Genomic DNA, 20,332 nt, shown 5'->3' with positions numbered 1-20,332 from the left:
CAGGCTAAGTGCTTCAGTCTTTGCAAACTCCCACATTGGAATACTGACTCAAGAGTTGGCAATATTCTTGTCCAAATGTTACGTTCATATTGAGCCAGTCAGAGAATAGCCATGGGGGACTTTTGTAGTGGAAGGACAGTTGTTAGTATTCTGAATTGACTTGGATGGAAAGAAAACAAGGCAATGTTATTGTTAGTGGAATGTTTTTACATTCTTTAATGTATTGTTACACAGTCTAAATAAACAATGAAAAATAAATGACACACAGAGGAAGGGAAGGCTTCTTATTAGCTATGTTTATTATGCCACGGCTTAAGCCGCTCTGTACAGAAAGCACCCAGCTGCTTTAAAGCTACTTGGTTTACACTGGATTAAAAAAAAAGTTTTAAAATGAGCTAGAAATGGTCCTTCTATGGCAGGGGGGCAACTGGCAGGGCCATTCCCCCACTATGCTACATAGCATGGAAAGGGAGAAGGAAGCAGGAAGCAGCAGTCACCAATGGAACACGATTCTGTCTGCCACTGTTTCCACCAGCAATATTTACAGCCAGGAATAACTGGAATGTACAGGGTACAAGGAGATAGGGCATACAAAGTAAAATAGATAGTGGACTGCTGGGCCAGAAGTCTTCAGGAGAAACAAAGTATTTCATATTACCTCAGTACCTTTTATGCCAAAGTGAAGCCCTCGGTATCTGTGGTTGCTTGAAGATTGTGCAGTACCACAGGGGTAAAACATGTGCCATTTATGAAAATGTAACATAGATCAAAGACAGCCTTAGACAAGATGCAGGGGAGACAGTAAGGGCCAGGCATAAAAATACAGAGTGGCTCAGAATACTCTGGAGACTAGAAAGTCACCAGGGCTACAGCTAATATTAGCGGAAGCAACTCAGGAATTCAAGGGGGACCGGAAGATGGGGAGTGCGGCAGAATTTAAGATGAATAAATTAACCTGGAATGTGACGAAGTACCAAGTTTGAGGGTGGGGCTGCGGGGCTTAGTTCCCTGTTCAACAGAGGCAGGACTGTGACTCGACCCTCTGGACGGCAGTGCCAGTGAGCTAATGTGTACCCAGTACACAAATACAGTGAGCAGAATCCCATCCCAACACGGTGGGAAGAGAGGTGGCTGCTCAGCCCAAGAGACAAAACCATTCCAAGGAAGAGCAAGGGGTACAATTTCTCTCCGTTCCTTCAGCCCACGACCCATAGGAAGAAGAATGGCACACAACAGGACCTGATACTGAATACATTGTAAAAAATAAAAAGCTTAGAGTTAAATGCAAGGTTTATACAAAAAGATTTCTTGTAAAAAATGTTCCCCAAAAACCTAGTTGATGAGACAACATGGGAGGGGAAGAAAGGGCCGGCCTGAGTTCCATGGCAGTGTGGGAATGGTGAGGCCATCCTTTCCCCTCCTAGATCAGGCATTAAAAAAAACTTTTTACACTTTAGTTTTTTCTTATAAAAACACATTTATGGGGAAACGAGAACCCCAAGGCTGGCACAGGCCCCAATGGGGGCCACAGAGGGACCTAGGCCTCTGGGATGTGTTTCATAAGCAAGCTCCTCATGCAAATACCTGCATTTTAGCAGAGGGCTCTGCTGAAGGAAGTTGGGTGTGACTTGGCCCTAAGACAGTTGGGCTGGGTGTGGATTCAGACCAGTCAGACAAGGAGTGTGGTGAGGGACTGCTCCATTGCTCTGGAGACTCTGGCGAAGGAGTCAGGTAGGGGTGCTCACTGGGAGGGTGAAGGAAGTGCTTAGGTGTTGCATCCTGCCCCTGCGTGTAACTGTGCTGCGAGGGTGGTGTCGGATAATCCTCCACCCCTGCTGCCTTTAGGTATGGTGGGGGCCCTCCACGTGGTGGTGCCACCTGACCCTGGCCCTCTTGGGGTGAGACAGGTTGGTTAGTGCGCACTGTGGCTGTCGGTGGAGGCATGGGCTGGGCAGCTTCCTTGGACTGTGCTGGAGCTGGGTTTGGCAGGCCCTGAGAGCTGTGCCCCATGGTCATGTGGTTAGGCAGAAGCAATCCTGGTGGGAAAGCTTGGCCAGACTGATGCAGGTTGGGATGGGAAGCAGCAGGGTGCACCACCCCTATGATGGGTTGACACTGAGAAGTGGGAACACGGGCACGCCAATCAAAGGGCATGGCCACAGGGCTCACCATGCCCAGACTGAGCCCCATGCGGCCGGGTGGCACAGAAAGGCGATTCATAGAAAGCAGAGTGCCATCCCCTAGGTCGCTAAGGCGTGCCAAACTGACAGCAAAGGGTGCCTCCATCATGCCATGGACCATGGGAGTAGAGGGTACTGACAGTGAGGCATTGGCTGTGTGAAAGACCCCAGGTGAGGCAGGGTTAGGTACATAGGGAGAGTCCAGTGAGTCGACAGGAGACAAGGTGACAGAGCTCTCCAGGAGAGAGCCTTGACACTCCAAGTTGAGCTTCTTGGCACGTGCCTTGGCCTCTTTGCTCTCCCGTGCCAGGCTGGCACTGTTTCCTGCTGTCACATTCTTGGTGCTGGGCCGACGGCTCTTCTTGCCCTGTGGAGTGGGCTTCAGGCTAGGTAAGAAGCTATTGGGAGGGCACATGAGAGGGGAGAGAGAGTGACCGGCAGGCAGGGCTCCCTGTGGGCTACGCACAGTGTTGTAGTCATCCAAAAGTCGAACAATATCATGGTGCAAGCGCTCCTGAGCCACATCACGTGGCAGCCGATCCATATGGTCAGTGATCTCACGGTTGGCAAAATGATCCAGTAGGATTTTGGCTGCCTCGTAACTGCCTTCCCGAGCTGCTAGAAACAGTGGTGTCTCCTCCTATTGCAGAGAGAGCAAGTTCATGACCACATTCAACAAATAGTTAGCCTAGCCTTCACTAGTCTGACATTCTCAGAGTACCAGAATTCCCTGCTAAATATGGCCAACAGCCCCTGAGGGCACTGTCTAGATGGCTGATTTAAAGTAACAGCAGCTTGTGACTATACAAATAACTCTCTCCTCAATACCCCCATATACATTTAGGACAGCTCATCCTAAAGGAAGCCACCAGGTCAAATGGAAAGACATTTTCAAGGGTACCTTTTGGGATGCAATGAGTATAAACTATTATTTTTCAGCCCAAAATGGAGAAGAGAGGAAAGCGGGGTTGGGCATCCATCCACCTGGTGTGAAAGCCTAAGCCCTGCGTTCTCACTATAAAAGATGGGAGTTAACCCTTTCCTGTTAGCCCCATTTTTGGTGATTGTTATGTGTGATTTTTAAAAAAGCAGAACTCACCTTACTGTCCTGCATGTCCTTGTTGGCCCCATTCTTTAGCAGAGCAATTGTAGCCTCTACATTATTGACAGCTGCCGCCCAGTGCAAGGCTGATTTTCCTGGTAGGAGTGATATCAAGAGTGATATTTGTCACTTGCTAATGATTCTCAGATTCTTCTAAAAGCCTTCTACTATACCACCTTTCCTAAATTTTAAGGAATTATTCTCTTTCAACCATGCCAGATTATCATCTTCCATATTGCCCATTAACATTGGGCTTTCTATATATTAAGAATTTTGGAAAAAATTCTTCCAGCAAATCAGCTGGATTTATAGCCAAGAATATACTTGGATAAAAACATCAAGAACTGTGGACTATTCGTTGCAGGGGGGAAATTAACCAATTTATTTATATAAGACTGAAAGGATACATCTACTGGCAGAATCTTTTGTGCGTAGTGTTTTTCAGTTTATCCCTATGTATCAGGTCCACATTCCACTTCCTAAGTAACAACTACAAGCCATCTCCATAACCAAAGTCTTCTCATTCCCATCACATATTCTGCTCTCACCCTCCCCCAGCTGCCTGCACACAGCTTCTGTAGCAGCCTGAGTCATACAAAACTCTCATCAACATGTGCTAAAAGACCTAAGGGAGGGAGGGGTAGCCAGATTAGAAAGCAAGTGTGTGAGAGAATAAGTATACATTGAATTATTGGTGCCTTTATTAAATCAATCTGGACAATCTTGTAAATGTAGTTATGAAAGGGTTACCTAAGAATCTAAATTAGTGGAAATTAACAGAAAGTAGTCAAGTTAAGAAACCTTGTCCCAGACCTAGCCAAGCTGAGGACCAAGCCAATTCACTCTACAAATTACATACCCAATTCGTCCACGGCATTGACATCAGCATGACAGGCGATCAATTCCTCTACCATGCCCTCAACAGCTAACCGTGCTGCCAGGATCAGTGCAGTTGAGCCATCCCCCATTCGAGCATCTAAATCTGTAGATCGATTCCGGATCAGGATCTAACAATAGTAGTACAATGTTAGGTGGGAGAAGTGCAAACTGTGTCATTCAAAGTAGCAAAGTAATACTGTCTGTAATACTTATGTTTATACTAATACTATTTGGTTCATCATCAGGAAAGCTAGGGATGACTTTTTGTAGTATCTCAGAGAGGTAATAGATTGATGACACCCAAACAGTTTCTAGTTTGTGACATTCATGGTAATCCTGCATTAAAAAAGAGATCCTGTTGTGCTCTTAACGTGAGCTAGCATGAGGATAACAGCAAAATGGTTGTATTTCTAGAATGGGAAAGGCTCCATTGGCTCACTCACAGAGTGAGTACACTGAATGGGCAAGGCTAACCTGGAAGACTCCTTGGGCATCAGCAGTCACAGCAGCATGAAGCGGGGTACGCCCTGTGTTGTCTTGCGCATTGGTATCAGCACCAGCATCCAGCAGACGTTTGGCAGCATCTGCCCGGGCATATCTTGCAGCCAAATGTAGTGCAGTCTCCCCTGTGCGGTCTGTCTGGGCACTCAGGTTAGCCCCCTGGCAGATTAGGTCTGAGATAATGTTGGCAGAGGAGTCATCTGCTTCCTCTTCCTCAGCCAGGTCTGTCTCCATGCCGCCACCGCAAAAGGAGGCCAGCATAAGTGGGGTAAAACCATCTGTACGGAGAACACAATAAAGGATTACTTTAAAATAGTTTGTTGTTCACCGAACTAATATAATACTAATTTATTAAACCTGTATGCTACCCAACTCTCAACGACTTCGGGCAGCTCACAACATTCCAACAAAGAAATTATACTAATAAAATGTTTTGTTAAAAAAGAATAATATATGCTAAAATTAGAAGAGAACATGCGAAGTTTTGTTACATGAGAAAGAAATCCTGGGCCAATCAAATGTTGTCTATAGAGACTCCACCAGAGGGCTTGGTGTATCCATCTAACGCTGCTGCTTCGTATTACCTGGCCCACGGACATTGACATCCATGCAGTCGGTGTCAAATTCACCCTGGGGTGGGGTCAGGGCCATAGATGGAGGCATACGGATATCTGCTGCCACCAAGTGGTGCTGTGTCCATTGTCGGCAATCCACTGGGTCTTCGCAGTCTATGGCTGGCTCTTCCACCTGGCAATGAAGAACACAAGCCTGATATTGATCACAGAAAGTCACACTTCCTATACAGATTCTGCATTACATAGTATCATTACTGATTGCAGCGTCCTTTTTTGGGAAACACCAAACAAGTTAGGCCACCAGTAGCTTGGCAGAGAACTGTGCATACAGCATTGCCCAGACTTGAAAACCAGAAAGGGGAAAAAAGTGAGAGGAGGTAGCGGAATAGTTTGGAATATGAGCTGGAATACCTTTGCAGCTCCGGTTCTCAAGTCAGCCAAAGTCTCACAATGAGCAGGCAATACCTTAAGACGCTTGGCCTCTGGGCATTCTGCTTCCAGCCAGTCTTCCGAGCTGTCTGGTATCAGGCTCTCCCCTTTGCCAATGTTCCTGCAAGGGAAAAATAGGTGCAGTGGAATGTGATGCCGGAGCATAGCAGACAATGGAATCACACCTCTGGCTATATTCCAACCATCCACCTGCAGATACATACATGTAAATGAGGGAGAAAGGCTTTTGCTAACAAATCAAAGCATGGCTAGCAGCAAAGTGCAGTTGAAGAAAGCAGCAACTGACTATCCTTTGCAGCAGAGGCAACCTACTACAGCTACCAACACTTCACAGAACAGCCACAAGCAATGGGAGTATACCATGCAGGCCAGTGAGCTGGTAGAAAAGGGATGGAACTCTTCTCCGCTAGCCCTCTGGGCTTCTAGGCTTGCTGTAGGAAAATAAAAATCTCTTCCTTGACAGTCTACGTAGCAGGAAGGAACAGAACATTCTGCCACAGTAAATCTTTTACTTAGTGGGCTATTAACACAATTTGATGGTGAATATCCCTGAGGGCTCTTCCTTTAACAAGGCTCTGATACAAAGATTTGAGATTGTTCCTGGGTAGCTCTTGAATGAATAAGGGCCCCTTACTTCATGCCCAGGGCATCCTGACCCACAGGCTCACGCCGGTTCTTGTTGCTACTCTCTTTCTTCAGACTGAAACCTTCGGGAAACCAGAGTGTGCTATGTTCTCTTTTACGCCGGGCCACCAACACACCCAGTACCAGGATCACGAGGAGAATGAGGGCTGCCACCACCACCAATGGCAATAATTTGAATGGGTCTGGGGTGGCCCATTCTTTTATACCTGCAGAAGCAATATATCTGTGTTAGAAACGTATTGAATACATGCTCTTGATTGCAAATAGAACCAGATGAAATGTTGCTTTCATGAAGCATCTTTTCCATCCCCCTGGAGAGAATCTCACCTTTCACGGCTTTGAGTGGATATGGAAACTCTAGACGCTCTACTGCCGAGAGGGCAGCCAGGTAATCAGCGGCACTTTCTGCATCAGGGAAACACTTGTTTGAGGCCTGGTAGCAAAGACGGTTGTCAATCTCAAGGGTAACCTCAGACCTGGAGAAAGTGGCAAAGGTTAGAAGGGTCTCCTTTAGCATCACAGAGAATTATAAGGAAAGGCAAGTCAGCTACCTCTGCACTTCATTTTATTCTCTGTTCAGAAGTACATGGAATGGCCTGACTTGACACATCTGGAAACATTTCCAAATGTGCATTATGGATGAACTTGCGCTTAAGTTATATTAATCATTTAAAAAATTGAAACGCATTATAAGTTCCATCTCCCTTTACAAAAGGCATGCCAACCATTTTATAACAGCAAATCTATCCCATTTGTTCTTCCCTATATACTACTGTCTGTTTAATTATCATTAACAGCCTTCTGGTAATCTAGCACTATCTAAGAAGCTTGTTTTAAAATAGTTACTTAAAAAAGCATAGCGCAGTTATTAACCATCAGATTTTATAGGTCAGGCAGGGACAATTGGATAAAGGTGGTCCTATAGGCAACTGGACCCCAAGCCATGTAGAGCTTTATAGATGAAATCCAGCATCTTGAATTGGCACTCTACAACCCAGTGGCAACTGGGGTAGCTTAAGGAGCAGAGGTGTCACATGGGCAACCTGAGGTACACCTGCAATTGCCTGTGTAGCCATATTCTGGACCAGTTATAGCTTCCAAGTGATCTTCAAGGGCAGCCTCATCTAGAGCCTGTTACAGTAATCCCTCTTAACGACTAGGGATTATAACATACAGGTTGTCCTAGTTCAGCAGCCACAATTGGGACCAGCAGCTCTGTCATGAAGTAAAGCAGGTGCTAAGTGGGAAATCATGCGACCACAATTATGCTTTCCTTTTCCCCACTCCCCCACCCTTTGGAATGCTCACCCCAGTGCTGGGATAATTAGCAAGAAGGGAATTAATATTTGTATTTACATTCATTGGAGAGGAAGGGATTACAAGAGAGTAAGCAGGCACACAATGGGGAATACACATTGTAAGGAGCGCACTATGCAAACAGCCCAGTCACAGCCCGGTGTATTCTCCATTGTGTGCCTGCTTATTTTCTTGTAATCCTTTCCTCTCCAATCTCTCGGCTCTGTGGGGGGGGGGGGGGACAAGTGATTTCTGTACACAATCTCTCCTGTGTCTCACCCGTCCCCCCCCCGTCCCCTAGAGCAGAGAGATTGGAGAAGAAGGGATTACAAGAGAGTAAGCAGGCACATAATGGGGAATACACCGGGCTGTCACTGGGCTGTTTGCATAGCATGCTCACAGCTCCCAGCCCCAAGCGCGCTCCTTTCGATGTGTATTCCGCATTGTGTGCCTGCTTACTCTTTTGTAATCCCATCCTCTCCAATCTCTCCTCTCTGCAAGGGAGGGGGGGAAACAATAGGTCGGACACAGGACAACATGTACTGACTGTAATGGTGATCACATGACTGAGGGATGCTGTGAGGGCTGTAAATGCAGGCATTGGTCATAAAGTTATTTTTTCAGCACCGTCGTAACTTTGAACGGACACTGAATGAGGCAGTCGGTAAGTGGGGACTACCTGTAATACATAATAAACTTAGTTATCCTACTCTCAAAACCCTTCTTTTTCTCTACCCACCTACATGAAACTCACCCAATTATTTCTTGGCCCAGTTCCCTGCGTTGTCGTCTTCCAGTTCCATAATAAGGTTTGATCATGTAGTTGCCATTCTCATCAACACGGAATCGCAGGGAGGTCCTTAAAATGGCACTCAGCTTCTGCAGGAAGACGGTGCTTGTGCGGAGCAGTTCATCAGGGTGCAGCAGCACGGTGATGATTAAAACACCATCTGCCAAGTGCTCAGGCACTTCCCGGGCACAATCTAGTCCATCCCAGCCACATTCTTCCTTATTACAGCCTTGGTCACAATGCCCATCAGCAAAGTGATCTGAGCAGTATTTCTCATAAATAGGGCTGTCAAAAGAGGAGGAGATGGAAATGTAACATTTGCACCAAAACAAATCCTATAGTAACACAAAATATCTCCTTCATTGATGGAGAACCATAAAAAAGCTGTGGGGAATGTCTTTCTATATGTGTCACAAAACAATCAACTGAGACTCAGATCAGGATTAGAATACTGATACAGCTCCCCCTCCCCCAAATAAAGATATCTAGAATAAAGAGGGGGAAAAATACAGTACTCCCATTTTGAACAATGTCTCACTCTCTCATTCAGTTATTCTGGCAGGAAGAATACATACTCTTAGTTCTAGGGAGTACTAGGGAAATATGACCTACAGGTTCTTCTTCAAAGATGAAGGCAGGACTCACTTGCAGCTGCGCTCACGGTTCTTGCAGTCAAAGTTATCATAGAGACACTCAACGGTGTTGCAGAGTTCATCACACTGACTATTGTTGAAGTACTGCCAGCACTGAGGGCTCTCACACTGCTTCCAAGGATTATCCACCAAAAGAGAACAGTCACCTCCATCCCAGTGACAAGCTGGGCTATTGCACATCTTGTCACAATAGGAGTCCCCTGCCTTTGCAGTGCACTCTTCCAGTGGGCAATGGAGCAGAGGTGGCCGCACTGTGCGTGCAGTCTGACAGCGAACACCTGTGTAATCGCCGAGACAAAGGCACTGGAAATAAGGGGGAGTGGTGATCTCATGGCAGGCACCTCCATTCTGGCAAGGCAGACTCGCACAACTGCTATTGGCACGCAGACGACAATCAGGTCCAGCCCATCCAGGTAGGCAGTAGCAGTGGGCACCTAGAGCTGAAGTCCGGCAGCTGCCACCATTGAAACAGAAGAGTTCTCGGCAAGAGAACACACTGCGCTCACAATTGATGCCTGAGTAGCTCTGAAAAATAATCATAAGAGTTAATAAAGAAAGTCAAACAAACCAGAAACCCACCAACTGCTGGTCTAGCATCAGAGTAATCTCTGGTAGAGCGTATCCCTTCTTGCATCTGTCACTCTGGCAAGAAAATCCTTTCCCACCCAAAGTTTAAGACTTAAGAATCATATTCTTGTACCCATAATGCTCTATATTTCTCTTGTAGGAACTATAGCCAGAGCCTCAACCTCTACAGTATCACACAATTATGTAATTGAATTGTTTTCTAATACTCTCCAAACAGAAATAGTATTCCCTCTCATGATAAAATGTCAGTTTCTTAGCCAGAAATTCACACATAGTACAGCTTCAATGTATCCAGCTTAAAGTCCTTCCTAATTAACTCTTCCTTGCCCCGTCTTAATTCCTTGTAATGTTTGTCTTCAGGGAATGTGTTATGATGTCATACGTGCAGCTCTGCTCTAGGTACTTACCCGAGGGCAATGGCAGGTATATCCGAGAGGCAAGTTTACTGCCAGCTTACATAGCCCACCATTCTGGCAAGGCTGAGACTCACATGCATTCACAATGTTCTTGCAGTGGCGGCCTAAAGAGAAAAAAATGTTATTCTGCCTATGCCACTGGAAACTTTCCAGGAGAACACCATCACCCTATTAAATTTGACCACACATCTTAGTTACCAGCTTCTGTAGCTGACAGCCTCTCCTTTCACATAAATGCCTACTGAGTTCTTTCAACATCTACCTCCCAAATGAGCATATTCTTTCCCAATAAAGTATAAGTTACAAAAATATTCAACCTGTTAGGCATAGCTACTTTTCTCTTATCAATCACAAATCTTTCCAAGCTAATAAATAGATCCATGTAACAATCATCTAATTAAATCATAGGCAAATTATAACATTTCATATTTTGCTGAACCACAGCTCCCAAGATTTCTAAGAAACCTAGCCTAGGAACTGTAGTTCAGCAACATATGAATTCCAGAGGTTGTCTCTCTGTGATCGCCATCTTATCACATGTATCCCCTATCATGAAACTGTAATGGCCTCAAAACTCTGCAAAAGCTATGTATTTGTGATCTTAGAAATGTATATGTAACGTGAGTTACAGAATACAAACAAAATTCAGGACTCAAGCAAATGGAAAGTGATGCTGAGAAAGAATCTACAAATGGCTATTTATTTAACAATTAATTTGGAAATCCCCCACAGAGCATAGAATGCAAAGCTTTCAGTTTGAAAAACGCAAAAGAATAACATACTTCTTTTTTCTTTTTACTATCAACCAGATTGAGACAGACCAAATAAAAAAGCAAACCAATCACAGTTGGAGTTCCAATAGAATAAATATGTGATCATTTAAAAACAAAGTTGTGCCAAAGCTTGTCATGAAGGACATGAAAGGATGTGTAATAATTCATGACTCATGAGACTCCAGAAAAGTTTAGGTAAAATGTACACACATTTATTCATCTGCTATTTTGTTAAAATAAATGATCAATTACTCAAACAAATAAAATGTTTTCTCATGACACCCTCATCAGAAGACCTGAATGCTCATTTTGTTGTTTTTGAAGCTGAATAACCAAATAGGGACTTTCCAAGAGTCCTGGGCTCTTAGTGAACTCTACCACTGTTCAGTAAGATGGATCTATTTAAGAACTACAAAGAGAGAGATGTCATACATTGTCTAAAATGAACTACCTGAAATAGCCATTAGCCTAGCCACATAGTTCATAAATGATTTCACACAATTTGCATGCTTTTTCCTACTGACATTTATTTTAGCCTGGCTCCCCTACCCACCACTGTAACCCAGCTCCTTACCTCTGGCATCCATTACATTAACGCTGTTTGCACTCTCACTCACCAGTGTAGCCTGGCTTGCAGATGCACTGGTAGTCACGGGCTTCTTGAATGCAGTCGAGTGTGTTGCGTGGGTGGCAGTGGTTGGACTGACATTCATTTATATCTCCCTCACAACGCTCGCCTGTAAAACCTGGTGGGCAGCTGCAGCGGTAACCACCCACTCTGTCCACACATGTCCCGTTGTTCAAGCATTTGGGGACACGGCTGTTAGGATTCAAGGTACAATCATCCTCATTTATTTCACACAAGACACCTAGAAACAAACAACAAACAATCACACCAAACATTTTAACACTACGTACCCCAAACCTTCTTTTCCCATCTCTTGAACTGCCTGCGATAAGAATAAATTCCCCATTCTTAAGATGAGAAAACACAACCTGGGGTATTCAAGGTATATTCAGTTTTAACTCCCATCAATGCTACTAATGTGACCAAGGCAAGGGATCCTGCTTTTGTACTTCAAAACTTCAGACAGCATTAGGCTGCTTACTTTAAGGCAGTGTTTCCCTTTTTAGTACCTGAGGAAAATGGGTAGGAAATCTATGGCCTTCCAAATGTGATTAGATTACAATTACAATAATGTCTGATGGTCAGCCCTGATGGCTAAGGGCTACTGGGAGTCTACATTCAGCAACACCAGGAAAGTCACAAATGGCTCATCCCTGTTGGAAAAGGGCCAGTTCTGAGGTTGTCCTCTTTCAAAACAAGCCCATATTCTCCATCAAGTGACTTAAGGAGAAATCCAGGGCTCCTCTTCACACAAGTAAATGAAAGTCAGAGCTGCACTGGCAAAATCTAAAATACGTTCCTCTGTGTCTTATGTTTTCCACCTAAGAAGACCATGTTTCCCATATGACAAAGATGCTGTTATCCCACTTCACAAAAAAGCCACGTGCTTACCTAGTGTTCCTGGTGGGCAGGAACAAATGTAGCGACCAGTGAGGTCAATACAAGTCCCACCATTCTGGCAGGGGTGTGATTGACATTCATCAATATCAAATTCACAGTTTTTTCCCTCAAAGCCTAGTGGACACTAAAGTGAGAAAAAATAGGTAAAGATAATAAGAAAGGAAAATATTCTTAAAATATACTTTCAAGGTATATCTTATCCCTTCTTCATTAAATCAAGAATATTAAATAAGACTTAGAATTTTTAAAACTATTCCAATATATATACATAATATAGATAATAGTTTGTCTTATAAAGTTGACTATAAGGTACAGCAGAACAAAAATATACATTGGGGCAAAAAAGTATTTAGTCAGCCACCAATTGTGCAAGTTCTCCCACTTAAAAAGATGAGAGAGGCCTGTAATTTTCATCATAGGTATACCTCAACTATGAGAGACAAAATGAGGAAAAAAATCCAGAAAATCACATTGTCTGATTTTTAAAGAATTTATTTGCAAATCATGGTGGAAAATAAGTATTTGGTCACCTACAAACAAGCAAGATGTCTGGCTCTCACAGACCTGTAACTACTTCTTTAAGAGGCTCCTCTGTCCTCCACTCGTTACCTGTAGTAATGGCACCTGTTTGACCTTGGTATCAGTATAAAAGACACCTGTCCACAACCTCAAACAGTCACACTCCAAACTCCACTATGGCCAAGACCAAAGAGCTGTTGAAGGACACTAGAAACAAAACTGTAGACCTGTACCAGGCTGGGAAGACTGAATCTGCAATAGGCAAGCAGCTTGGTGTGAAGAAATCAACTGTGAGACCAATAATTAGAAAATGGAAGACATACAAGACCACTGATAATCTCCCTTGATCTGGGGCTCCATGCAAGATCTCACCCTGTGGGGTCAAAATGATCACAAGAATGGTGAGCAAAAATCCCAGAACCACATGGGGGGACCTAGTGAATGACCTGCAGAGAGTTGGGACCAAAGTAACAAAGGCTACCCTTAGTAACACACTATGCTGCCAGGGACTCAAATCCTGCAGTGCCAGACATGTCCCCCTGCTTAAGCCAGTACATGTCTGGGCCCGTTTGAAGTTTGCTAGAGAGCATTTGGATGATCCAGAAGAGGATTGGGAGAACGTCATATGGTCAGATGAAACCAAAGTAGAACGTTTTGGTCTAAACTCAACTCGTCGTGTTTGGAGGAGAGAGAATGCTGAGTTGCATCCAAAGAACACCATACCTACTGTGAAGCATGGGGGTGGAAACATCATGCTTTGGGGCTGTTTTTCTGCAAAGGGACCAGGACGACTGATCCGTGTAAAGGAAAGAATCGTGAGGGCCATGTATCGTGGGGCCATGTATCGTGAGATCTGGAGTGAACACCTCCTTCCATCAGCAAGGGCATTGAAGATGAAACGTGGCTGGGTCTTTCAGCATGACAATGATCCCAAACACACTGCCCAGGCAACGAAGGAGTGGCTTCATAAGAAGCATTTCAAGGTCCTGGAGTGGCCTAGCCAGTCTCCAGATCTCAACCCCATGGAAAACCTTTGGAGGGAGTTGAAAATCCGTGTTGCCCAGCGACAGCCCCAAAACGTCACTGCTCTAGAGGAGATCTGCATAGAGGAATGGGCCAAAATACCAGCAACAGTGTGTGAAAACCTTGTGAAGACTTACAGAAAACGTGACCTCTGTTGTTGCCAACAAAGGATATATAACAAAGTATTGAGATGAACTTTTGATATTGACCAAATACTTATTTTCCACCATGATTTGCAAATAAATTCTTTAAAAATCAGACAATGTGATTTTCTGGATTTTTCCCCCCATTTTGTCTCTCATAGTTGAGGTATACCTATGATGAAAATTACAGGCCTCTCACATCTTTTTAAGTGGGAGAACTTGCACAATTGGTGGCTGACTAAATACTTTTTTGCCCCACTGTATCTACCACATCCACAAATGACATTATTATAATTAGCCTCCCCCCAAAACTTGTAATCATTCAAAATGGCTATTTTTAAAAGCAAATAACCTCAATTGTGAGGAAGAGAAAGAGAGTGAATTTTGTTACTGAATGTGTTATGAAAGGTATACAAAACAGAACTATCTTATTTCATTAGAAAATACAACAAAAGTCATTTTTTTCAGTGAAGAGATTTTGCAATGAGAAAAGGAATCTGCACTTCAGTTATACAGATTCTCAATCAATCCACTCTGGGACAATCTCTGATATTATGGAATCCTCTGATTGTGCCTGTTTGTTCTTCATTATAGTATTAAAGAACTGGTAAACATAGATTCAAATCTGTTTTTGGGCTAATGTGAGAAGACACATGAAGGCCACATTGATATAACATTTTGGAAAGACTATGTACATGAACAGAAAGGAGCTCTCCATTGTGGGAAAACTTTTAAGTACCCACCTGCCTGCCATGGAATATCTGCCCATAACTGGCAGGTATCCTCCAATGTATTTACCTGAAACTAGTTTTGTCCTGAGCCCTGATTCAGAGAGTAATGCAAATGCAGTCATTCCCCAGAACCAAAAGTGCTTTATCAAACTGTTCAGAAACCACTAAATAACTGTAAGAACTTTATTTAGAAGAGATTAATACATTCTTTTTTATTATTGTATCAAATATGGGTATTAAAATTAATACCCAAATATGGGTATTAAAATTAAAACAGTTTAAAATTCATATTGGCTCAAATATTTTAAAATTGGATAGTTACCTTCATTCTAAAGCCCTTCTATCATTTAATTTGATGGACTAGCAACAACATTTTTACCACAAGAAAATATATTAAGGTGTAACAGTTTAAGAAAAGATGAAAGAATGGATATCAAATTTGGTAGAGACTGCCATCCAAGTATTGAATGGTTAAGTAGAGATGGGAAACTTATAGGTCTCCAGATTTTGTTAAATTCTAACTCTTCCCAGCCCCAGCCAGGGTAACAAGCACATTTTTTGTTTTAAGATTAAAATTGTCTTTATTTCTACTTTGTGAAATTAACTTAGTTGTATACAAATATTTTCTACTTGTTTAGTGAAATTTGTAAATATCACTAAAGGAATACTAGTTTGATTTAGCTCATTCCTACAACAAAAATCCAAGAAACAATGGAAGGTATTTTACTGCTGACATTCAACACTGATGTGGAAAAACAAACATGTATAAATTTTGCAGTGTATGTTGGAACAGCAATAACAGAAAACAGCTGCAATCTATATTATGAAGAAATGTATTCAACAGAATACAGTTTGGGGATAACATAGATCACTGAGAAATAGTTCTTTTTTTATCTTGTTTTACATTAATTGAAAAAGAAGTTGTAGATTTGTGCCAATTCCTTAGCTCCCAATCTTCAGAGCATCCCCTCGCAATGTTATAGTCTCCCAGTCTTCCTTAAGAAGCACCACCACTTTTCCTAGAACAGAAGCAAGGTTCTCAGCTTGGTATGGTTGGCTAGGCCTTCCTCACCTCACAGGCATAACCTCCCACAAAGCTGCGGCAGGTGCCCCCATTCCGACATAGGCTGTGCTGGCAGTGATTGACTTCACTCTCACAGTAGCTGCCAGTATAGCTTTTCTTGCAAATACAGTAGTGAGTATTGCCAGCATCCACACAACGGCCTCCATAATGACACACTTGTTCCTTGGCCACACCTATGCCGAGGAAAAGAGAATTACTCACTGTGTGCTCTCAACATATCCTCCATACCTTTTCCTAAAAGTACCAAACAGAGCCACCGAGAACAAAGAAAGTCAAGAAAACCAAAACAACTGTACAAAATCAAGATTGTGTTCCAAGCCTTTGAAAATAGCTGGAATTCCTTCCCTTCTAAATTCAATTTGCTGAGGAAGAACACACTTTCCTAGTGTTTCTGAAATTTGATTCTAATTCTTATTTCTCTTTAAAGGATATGTTTATAGTTCTCATTAGTATCATTTGGTGGAAATGGAATACATGTTTATCAGATAAAATAAATGAAATAGTTATGGGAGATTTAAAAAGTGATCATACAACTAGAACAAGGGCTTTCAAATGTTTTTAGGCTACACAATCTCTTAGTTAAAAATAATGATTTAGAAAAATTCTTGGAACCCCTGGCCAAGAGGCAAAGCTCTAGTGACAGAAGATTGGCTGTGTTTGAGTGATTTTTTTTTTTTTTGCCCTTAATCCTTCACAGAACCCAATCAAATTCTCAAGAAACCCCAGGGTTCCATGGAATATAGTTTGAAAAACACTGAACTAGGGGACCAACCAGATCATCATCTCTATTGTCAGTCTACTGACTACCAAGACATCTTCAGTACTGCTTTGTTGTTGTTGTTTAATTGTTAAGTCGTGTCCGACTCTTCGTGACCCCATGAACCATATTGCGCCAGGCCTTCCTGTCCTTCACTGCCTCCCTGAGTTGGCTCAGTTTCATGCTCATTGCTTCAGTGATGCTATCTAACCATCTCATCCTCTGCCGTCCTCTTCTCCTTTTGCCTTCAATCTTTCCCAGCATCAGGGTCTTCTCCAAAGAAATCTCTCTTCGCATTAGGTGACCAAAGTATCTGAGCTTGAGCTTCATTATCGATCCTTCCAATGAGCAATCAGGGTTGATTTCCTTTAAGATTGACTGGTTTGACCTCCTAGCAGTCCAGGGGACTCTCAAGAGTCTTCTCCAGCACCACAGTTCAAAGGCATCAATTCTTCGGCGCTCAGCCTTCTTTATGGTCCAGCTCTCACAGCCATACGTTACTACTGGAAAAACCATAGCTTTGACTATGCGGATCTTTATGCGGATCAGTACTGCTTAGAGACATCCCATTTTGAAATCAACATAATAAACACCCTCTCAGACTGAATATTGAAACAGCTGCTAGTGCTGAATCTATTTTTATTTATTTATTTATTTATTTATTAAATTTTTCAACCGCCCATCTCCCCCCAATGGGGGAACTCTGAGAGATTCACAACAAACATTAAAAACATAAATATATATAAATACATAAAACATTAGTTAAGAACATTACTAAAAAGGAGAAGGAGAGTCCAAGAGGATGAAAAATCTGAGGCTGAAGACAGAAGGCCTCTATGGGGCTAGCCATCCCCATTATTGGATCAAATAACATTAGCAGTATATACTTGGAAAGCATAGAAAATAAAATTTCTTGACCGCTAAGTATTTTATGGACACCCCTAGGAACTGCAGATGGAAGATTAATTAGTGGATCAGTGGATTTAAGGACATTGTCCCAGTAGCTCTGAAGTAGTTGGACAATGAGTACAGGTTGACAAAGTTCAGAAGCCTCGATAATTAACCACACACATTTGTGCTTGTGGCTGGGACATTTTCACTATGAACACAAGTAGTGAGGTTGATGAGCAACAGACAACTTCCTCTTCACAGCTGGAAGAGAACTGGAGCAGAAAGCCCCCTTACCTCGGTTCCTTGCCACCACTTCACAAGAAACATTTGGGATGTCACAGTAACGGCCAGTCCAGCCTCCAGGGCAATCACAGGATAAAGTAGCACCCGACTGCACACAATGCCCACCATTTTGACAGGGGGAGTGGTTACACAAATCCAGAAGGTTCTGGAAGGACAGAACAAAGCAAGAGTATGTGACAATATATTGTGCTCTTGCCAATGTGAAACCCAAGCCTTTCTTACCACTCTTTCCTCATCTTCCTTTTGTATTGAGCTATTGTGATATATACCTCTGGTCTCAGACTTTCTTGCAGAAGCCTTGCTTACATTAGATAAACTCTAAAGATTTAAATTATTTTCATCTCCTTTACCTGAGGCTTGTAGCAGATTACCTGGCACTGAGGACCTGTGTAGCCCTGAGGACAGGTACAACGATAGGACTGCACACCATCATGGCACACCCCACCATTGAGGCAGGGCTGTGACTGGCACTCATCAATCTCATGCTGGCAGTGGGTGCCTGTGAAGCCAGCACGACAGTGGCATGTGTATGAATTCACTCCATCCAAGCATGTTCCACCATTGAAGCAAGAGCTGCCAGAAGATAAACACAGACGTCCAAAATGGAGGAATCAATGAGACTTTCTAGTTTGAGTTTCCTCTAGCAGAGATTTAACTTTCTCTAGGCTAAATATGTTGGCAAACAAGTATCTTAAAGAAGAATTTCTACTCTAGGTGAAAAATGAAACAGTAAGAACAGTCTTCAGTGCAGGTTCTCCTGGTACTCTGCAGATGGGCTCAGTGATTAATATTTCTTCTTGCTCAATATTTGGGATTTGGTTTGCCTGCAACTGACAGGCAATGGAACATTACTGGTAAATCTTCATATGCTTTAGCCTCCAATGCTTCCTCCACTTGGACTGTATGGCCTATGAGCAGCTAATTCAAAGGAACAGAGCTACAGAGTTCTGTTCAAGAGGAGCATGTATGTATCATGATCTGTTTCGCTATTTGAATACTATTGAAAATACATCTTTCTATTTTTTGCATTATATATCCATCCATATAATGTGATAACAGAGTTGGGAATTCATAGGCCCCTTCAACTGACTTCACGAAGCATGATGTTCCATAGAGGGGAAAGTGGGAAAGCACTCAGTATGTGATGCAAATCTCCAAAATAATTCCCACCACTATACTATTTGGCTTTAGTGGTATAAAGAGAGTTTTAGGGGCCATACTGCAAGCTGAACTGTTGAGCAACATGAGTGACCAGGCAGACTGTGAGCAAGACATTAGACACTGACCCTCAGAACAATAATTCTGATAATCTCACCTGTCAGTGCACTCCTGGACATTGTGCTCACAGTGTAAGCCTGCCCAGCCTGGGGCACAAGTACAAGTGTAGCTGTTGACATAGTCAGTACAGGTGGCCCCATTGCGACAAGGGCTGCTCAGGCACTCATTGGTTTCAGCTGCACAGCGTAGTCCTGTGAAACCTGGCAGGCAAGTGCATGTGAAGGAACTGATGCCATCCTGACAGGAGCCGCCATTCAGGCAAGGATCTATTGGCAGGGAAAAGAATATTCAAAAGGTTTTAGTAAGCATAAGCATTGTTCTCCTTTACCAGGAAGTTTTCAAACAAAAGACTAAATTCTGTATTTTGTATACCCCCATGCATCTAGCATCATAACTGCCTCTGGACTTCAAACTTGAGGATGCTTCCCAAAACATTTAAAAGTGTCTACATTTCACTGGAAATGAATGAAGGAGTTCACGGTCTGGTTTCATGTGTCAGGAAAAGTCAGAATTACATGTTAAGAAAACATAGTTAAACAAAGGCCTTGAGACTCTAGTTTGTCAAGACACCAATCAGGCAGGGATCTCAGATCAGAAATAATGCCATACATCCTGTCTCAACAAAATAACCAGCAGGAGATCAAACTGTTTAGTTCCTATCAGATTATTTCCTGTTGTCCAATGTACTCAATAAACTCACTAGGTATGCAGTCATCAATATCCATCTCACAATTGATGCCAGTGTAGCCAGGGCGGCAGGCACATCTATAACTGCCAAGTGTGTTGGTGCAAGTGCCCCTGTTTCGACATGGGTTTTGGTCACATTCATTAATGTCAATGTGGCATTGCTGCCCTATGGGATAGAACAAAACAGATACAGTTATTTTAAAACATTTAATGCTTTAATTTCTTTATCATGTTTCCATTCAAAGACATTCAAGATAGTGCACAATGCAAAAGGGTAAAAAGAGTTTAACACACAAAGCTACCACTGAACAATAATAAAACTGCATTCTACAATACTCTGAAAGCGATGGGAAAAAAAGGATCCATGGTTATAATACCTTGCCAGCCTGGTGCACAACTGCAGGTAAACCCTTCATAATCAGGAGTGTGGTCACAGACACCATTGTTCTCACATGGGTTAGGGAAGCAAGGAGCCAAAACATTCTCACAGTTCCGTCCTGGGAAAAAAAGAGAAGCCTGTTAAGAATATGCAGATTTCCA

At 42.9% G+C, this 20,332-nt stretch overlaps 1 protein-coding gene across 2 annotated transcripts in view; it reads right to left on the bottom strand.

Annotated features, from left to right (window-relative positions):
• Window positions 1-281: 281 nt before the first annotated feature.
• Window positions 282-20,332, bottom strand: part of NOTCH3 (notch receptor 3) — a 61,675-nt gene continuing 41,624 nt past the window's right edge. Inside the window, exons 16-34 of one of the 2 annotated variants that reach the window (XM_007426161.4) lie at window positions 20,170-20,289; window positions 19,806-19,958; window positions 19,143-19,371; window positions 18,199-18,400; window positions 17,819-17,972; window positions 15,865-16,049; window positions 12,368-12,500; window positions 11,466-11,717; window positions 10,067-10,179; window positions 9,064-9,596; window positions 8,383-8,703; window positions 6,660-6,808; window positions 6,322-6,538; window positions 5,649-5,787; window positions 5,247-5,409; window positions 4,636-4,940; window positions 4,142-4,289; window positions 3,280-3,377; window positions 282-2,820 (exon numbers count right to left, since the gene is read on the bottom strand). In XM_007426161.4, the coding sequence (XP_007426223.1) occupies window positions 1,573-2,820; window positions 3,280-3,377; window positions 4,142-4,289; window positions 4,636-4,940; window positions 5,247-5,409; window positions 5,649-5,787; window positions 6,322-6,538; window positions 6,660-6,808; window positions 8,383-8,703; window positions 9,064-9,596; window positions 10,067-10,179; window positions 11,466-11,717; window positions 12,368-12,500; window positions 15,865-16,049; window positions 17,819-17,972; window positions 18,199-18,400; window positions 19,143-19,371; window positions 19,806-19,958; window positions 20,170-20,289 (4,862 nt within the window). In that variant the 3' untranslated portion in view covers window positions 282-1,572. The remainder of the gene's footprint in view (window positions 2,821-3,279; window positions 3,378-4,141; window positions 4,290-4,635; window positions 4,941-5,246; window positions 5,410-5,648; window positions 5,788-6,321; window positions 6,539-6,659; window positions 6,809-8,382; window positions 8,704-9,063; window positions 9,597-10,066; window positions 10,180-11,465; window positions 11,718-12,367; window positions 12,501-15,864; window positions 16,050-17,818; window positions 17,973-18,198; window positions 18,401-19,142; window positions 19,372-19,805; window positions 19,959-20,169; window positions 20,290-20,332) is intronic. The other variant, XM_007426162.4, reaches the window with a different exon arrangement.

The sequence above is a fragment of the Python bivittatus genome, unplaced genomic scaffold (genome assembly GCF_059951505.1).
Source record: "Python bivittatus isolate LINGU-HERP-01145 unplaced genomic scaffold, Pbiv_v1 ctg000080_np1212, whole genome shotgun sequence".
NCBI classification, from domain to species: domain Eukaryota; kingdom Metazoa; phylum Chordata; class Lepidosauria; order Squamata; family Pythonidae; genus Python; species Python bivittatus.
This window is presented reverse-complemented; position numbering and strand designations above follow the sequence as displayed.